Below are 5,365 nucleotides of genomic sequence, written 5' to 3'. Positions count from 1 at the left end.
GGTGGGGCCAGGCTGCAGAGGGCAGTAGGAGGTGGGGGGACAGGCTACAGGGGTGCAGAGGGTTGGGGAAGGCAGATTGCAGGTGGGAGCAGGGGTTGGGTAAAGTGGAGTGGTGGGGCAGGCACAGACATGGGCAGGTGCAGGGGCCACGTGGCAGGGGAACAGGCAGCAGGGAGGCAGCCATGGAGGGGCCAAAGAGCAGGGGTGCAAGGGACAGGGGCCTGGCCCCTTATCCCTTGGTGCTGCTTTCTCTGCCACAGCAGTGAAGGGGATGAATTTAAGATGATCTTCCACTGATTAGATACTTTACATGGAACTGAATTTCATGTGTAGAATCTAATTATTAGGGTTGGTCGTCTTAAATTTGAAGTAAATCTGAAGTTGTCTTGGATTTATGTAAATACAATAGTTTGTTTATAGAATGTTTCTCAACTGTAAGGAGTAGAAAACTTGCTTAATCACTAAATTCTGCAGAAACTGAGACCACAAGAAATTCTTTCTGGGTCATGGCATATAGATTGTACATAAAGTTATGGCCTCTGCAATCTTGAACATAAAATGTGGTATTATAAGTTATTTTTTGCTGGCAGGGTTTATTTTACATCCATCTTACCTTTAAGCTTTATTTTTACATATGTGGAAGATTCAAATTTGGAAAATTTTCAAAAGAAAGACATGCTAGCAGATATGCAAAAGTAACAATGCAAGCAGTTTTAACATTTTACAGTGTGAAGGGTCTCTGATACTTGCAGCCTTGTTAAAACATAGCATCTTTCTTAAATGGAGAGTTTTGTCCTACATAAGCACTTCATTGCCCATTTAGAAAACTTACTGAAGGGCTGTATTGGAGAAGAATTGCATTCTTTCTTCCTTGTGAATAATAAGAAGTTACTGACACTTCTGTAGATGTTGGTTTTGGGTTTGTTCAGAGTTGAAGCATCCTAAATCTTCAGTAGTGTCAAACAAGGTCCATCTGTTACTTGGCCTCGTCTATCAAGTGAAAATACTCCTGTAAAGGGATCCTGGGCTCTTACCAAATTGTGGGAAATGTTAGTCCAATCGAAGAAAGAGAACAGAGATTTGGAGAAATTTAGTTTCAAAGTTGGTTTTTAGCTCATGTGGTAAAGAGTAATTTTTAGCATCTTCAGCTCTGTTTATGCAGATGGTGAAGCAGTGAGTACTGTTACACTTTTTGGCCGCATCCAGATGTATTTGGTCATGCAGTATGTAGTGCCACGTACATGTTTGTGGTGTCACATGCTGCACATTCAAGTGTTCGTTGTGTTGCAAGGGAGCAGCTGGGGGGAGGGGACACAGATTGACCTCTGCATATCCAGTGGTCAAAAAAAACCATTGGGGAGAAAAAAAGCAGATTGGCACACATGGGGGAAGCATGTGTTGCTCAAAATCAGACCCGGGGCATCCGAAGCTGTGCTTCCAGCTAGGCTCCAGTTGGCACTACTGCTGCAGCCCTGGGAGGCCTCCAGGACCCCAGGTGAGGCTGCTTGGGCCAGCACAGTGTTGACCCCAGCCTCCTCTGCCCCACCCAGGGTAACCTGCTGCACGCCAGAGTGCGTGTGGCACAAGCGTTCCTCAGGGACAACTAACAGCAGCACAAGGTGTGCTGCCACTAGTTGTCCCTGGGGAACCAAACATCCACACTCATGTGAACACGGCCTTTGTGGCTGGTGTAAGGAGAATTGGATTATCTTGAATTTGGTAGCTTATCTACAACGTTGTTTTGTAAATTTTTACTAGAGTACAACATTTATTTATTTATTTGTGTGTGTTAAAAATGTTGGCCACAACCAAGTGCAGATAGTGCTTAGGTATAGGTCTTACAATTAATTCAAAGCCCTGGAATATGGACTTCCATCAGTATTGAATGTGATGTGTGCATCATTTCTTACCAGGGTATAGTTAAGAAGAAAAATTAGATCATGGTAAGTGAATATGAGGTGGTAGAGTAATAAAATAACACCCATATCGTGTGCTTTACGTAGTCTGTTTAATTTAGTGTTCTATTTTGGAAGTGTTCCGTTTAGGGCAAAGAAGAGAAAGGATCTTAACTAGAAGTAACTTCAAGGCATGGGTGGCAACTTGGCTTTTTTAAATAGTTGAGCATTGAATCATTTGATAGTGTATAGGGCATGGAACAGTGGGTATTCTTTGGTACTGTGTGTTCTGTAATCTTGATGTACAGGTTGAGTGAGATAAGGAATCAAGTAAAAATTCATTAATGTGATTTGAGCAGATATTAATTAACATGTGCTGAGTAGTGCTTTTTGACAATCTAGTAAAGGACAAGCAATTTACATTAGAGTAGACTTTAAAGCATTGTACAGTAAAAGCTTTATTATCCAGCACCCGTGGGGAATGAGGGGTGCTGGATAACAAAATATGCCAGTTAACCGAGTGGTCTGAACAGGTGTCTTTGCCTGTTCAGGCCACTGCTTCTCCTGCTGCATCCGGGGCGTGTGACCCCTCCTGCCGCATCGCTGCCCCTCCCGTGGGCCCCGAGGGACGTGGGGGGGGCCCGCACAAGCTGCTATGCCCTGGGCCATGGGGGCTTGGCAGCACAGGGTGCTTTGCCCCAGGCCGTGGGGGCTCAGCAAAACCAGAAGTGCCACAGTGGGCACTTCCGGTTTCGCTTTTCCCCTTACAAGCTGGCATGCTGGTTAATAGAGCATGCCAGCCTGTAAGGTGCCGGATAGCGCCGCTTTTACTGTAGTTCGTATCTCTTTCCTAAAATTATGTTGTACCTTAAGTTCTGGTCCAGACAGGGCCATAAAAAACCATTCTGTCTTTCACCTAATTTAATCAACTTTAAAGTTTCTTTATTTGTACTTTATATCCTTTTCCTTGCTCTTTGTTTTACCTTTTTCTTATCCGTATTTCTTAAATTGTATTCTCTTCTTTGATTATAAAAGTTTTCCATCTATCCTATGCATTCCCATTTTGTCTCATTGAAGGGGATAGCCCATATGTAAAAGCTATATGAAGCATCCTTTACCTCTCTCTTGTTCAGGGATGCTACAAAGGGTAGAAGATTTTGAAAAAGAGAAGCCAAAGTTGTTTTTCTTTTCCCTGTGACCTCAACAGTTTTTTAAATGGCAGCTCCATGCAAAGTGGTAGTGAAAATTTGAAGTTTGTTTTAATATAAATAGGCATTCTTTTTGTCCTGCTTACATCAGAGGGTACTTCCATGAAGAAGCTACAGTGACAATTGCTTTGTGTTTATGCAGTAGGTTTCAACCATATTATAAAAATGATACAGTATGATCTTTTTAACTCAAGGAACTGACATTCCTCCAAAATTATGTTAAAAAAAAAAAAAAGTAATTTTAGCTACTACCTCCAGAGCATCGATAGGAGATGCTGTAGCATAGTCTACGCTGATTCATTTTATTATATATTTATTAAAACGCAACTAAAATATGGTCAAATAACAAAAAAATAAATTTTGTGCTTTATTTCTTCTCATTTTTCTACTTAACTGATAATTTTAAATGATGGAAATTGCCATAGCTCTCCCAGTAAATAGTATGCACTTATGAAATGTTGTAACAATGTTTTAAGATATCTAACTATTTGTTTTAAATCTAACACGTTCCTTGGCCTTTGAAATGAGTTTGTAATCCTAAGTGAAACTGTTTTTAAACAAGGTTACAGCCATACTAGCTTTTGACAAGATGTTTATTCAGACTGTGCTGTCTTAGAGTAATATTTAAATAGAAACTGTGTTTAATTGCATTCTGAAACTTTGTTAAAGGCCACTGAACTTTGCTCATGGTTTGAGGCACATTGTTAGATTTTTTTTTTCTTTGGAAAATCCCAGTACTACCAGTAATACTCTTAAAAGAAAATTTACATAAGTGATTGAGTGATCTAACGGAATAAGCATAGGGTTGGGACCTGGGAAAATTCTGAGGTTTAATAATGGCCTTTGGCTGTTAAGTAATTTTTTTTGTCTCTCTGCTGCAGTTTTTCCCATTTTAAAAATTAGACTGATACAGAAGTGGTGTGCAGATTTATTAAATTATTTTATGTTTGTATAGTTGTACCAGAAATACATTGTTACAGAAAACCTAAATAGCCTATATGCTGACCTGCTTTAAAAACTTGTGATTAGACTGTAAGAGTGCTCAAATAAGCTTGTCTACAAAATTGAAAAAATCGATTCTCTTATAGCACACCACATTAAAATATTTCCTGCTAGTAACACAAAAATAATTTGTGTACTTTGTCACATATGAATACTTTTTTTTAATAGACGTGCTATATTTGTGATGAACAAGGCAGAGAAAGCAAAGCAGCCACTGGTGCTTGCATGACATGTAATAAACATGGATGTCGACAAGCTTTCCATGTAACATGGTAAGTATATATTGCTTGATATACCGGAAATCCTTTAAAAACAAAACGGACTGAAAATGAAAAATACAAACAAACAGTTAACTCTGGTATTTCTGAGGCATCTATTGTCATGGTATCAAAGAGTAAATCTATACTGCAATCTGTTTTGTGACTGCAGCTTGTGTAGGCATATCCAAGTTAGCTTTAAATTACTGCGTTTCCTCAAACATAAAATATAAGATGACTCCCAAATAATTAGATTCTGTATATGGAAAATTTATTAATTTGTTATAATTTTCCAGGTGTAGAATCTAATTATTGGAGGGTTATCTTGAATTTATCCCCTTGCCACTGCTACAGCAGGGACAATAGTGGCGGGGGGGGTGGTGGTTAGGTGGTATTGTTGTCCTCTGCTCTCCTCCCCCACACTTCTTCCTCCTGCAACCTTCCTGCCCCCACATACTGTCAAACTCTGTTCAGGCTCTATTCCTTCCCTGAGCACAGTGTGGAAGCGAGGGTGACAGTAAGGGAGGAAAAGGACAGAGGGGAGAGCAGATGCTGCAGAGCAGGGCAGAAGATTGCTGTGGGTCTGATTTTGGCCCCAGCCCAGACTTGGGGTTAGAATTAGAACTGCAGTAATTGCCTGGCCTCATTCTCCCACTCCTCTTTGTTAATGTGAAATGCAAGGGACCAAAAATGCTGACTTTTAAATAAACATAGCAATGAACTTAATTTGTCTAGAATTAATGCATTTAACTTGTTGCAAACTGCTGCAAATTTTAGCACAGGTGCTCTATAAACACACTTTTGAGTAACACTTTCATACCTAGTTATACGTAGCACAAACTACATGGTTTTGGTTCAGGGCCAAAAGGCTCATAACTTACTGTGTAATTCATTGGGCTGGCCCCCAGCAGAGTCAATAGTATTTCAAGCCATGGTGACCCCACAGCCCAGCACTGCTCTGTGTGTGTGTGTGTGTGTGTGTGTGTGTGTGTGTGTGTGTGTG

General features: G+C 40.4%; 1 protein-coding gene across 5 annotated transcripts in view; it reads left to right on the top strand.

The window, feature by feature from the left end:
- The window catches only part of MLLT10 (myeloid/lymphoid or mixed-lineage leukemia; translocated to, 10), a 320,600-nt gene that overhangs the window by 99,451 nt on the left and 215,784 nt on the right, over positions 1-5,365 (top strand). For 3 of the 5 annotated variants that reach the window (XM_019508315.1, XM_019508310.1, XM_019508313.1), the window contains one exon: positions 4,274-4,377. The exons of the other annotated variants lie outside the window; for them this stretch is intronic. In XM_019508315.1, coding sequence (XP_019363860.1) covers positions 4,274-4,377 — 104 coding nt within the window. The remainder of the gene's footprint in view (positions 1-4,273; positions 4,378-5,365) is intronic. 5 annotated transcript variants of the gene reach the window in all.

The sequence above is a fragment of the Gavialis gangeticus genome, unplaced genomic scaffold (genome assembly GCF_001723915.1).
Source record: "Gavialis gangeticus isolate Ggan-Ray unplaced genomic scaffold, GavGan_comp1, whole genome shotgun sequence".
Lineage (NCBI taxonomy): Eukaryota > Metazoa > Chordata > Crocodylia > Gavialidae > Gavialis > Gavialis gangeticus.
This window is presented reverse-complemented; position numbering and strand designations above follow the sequence as displayed.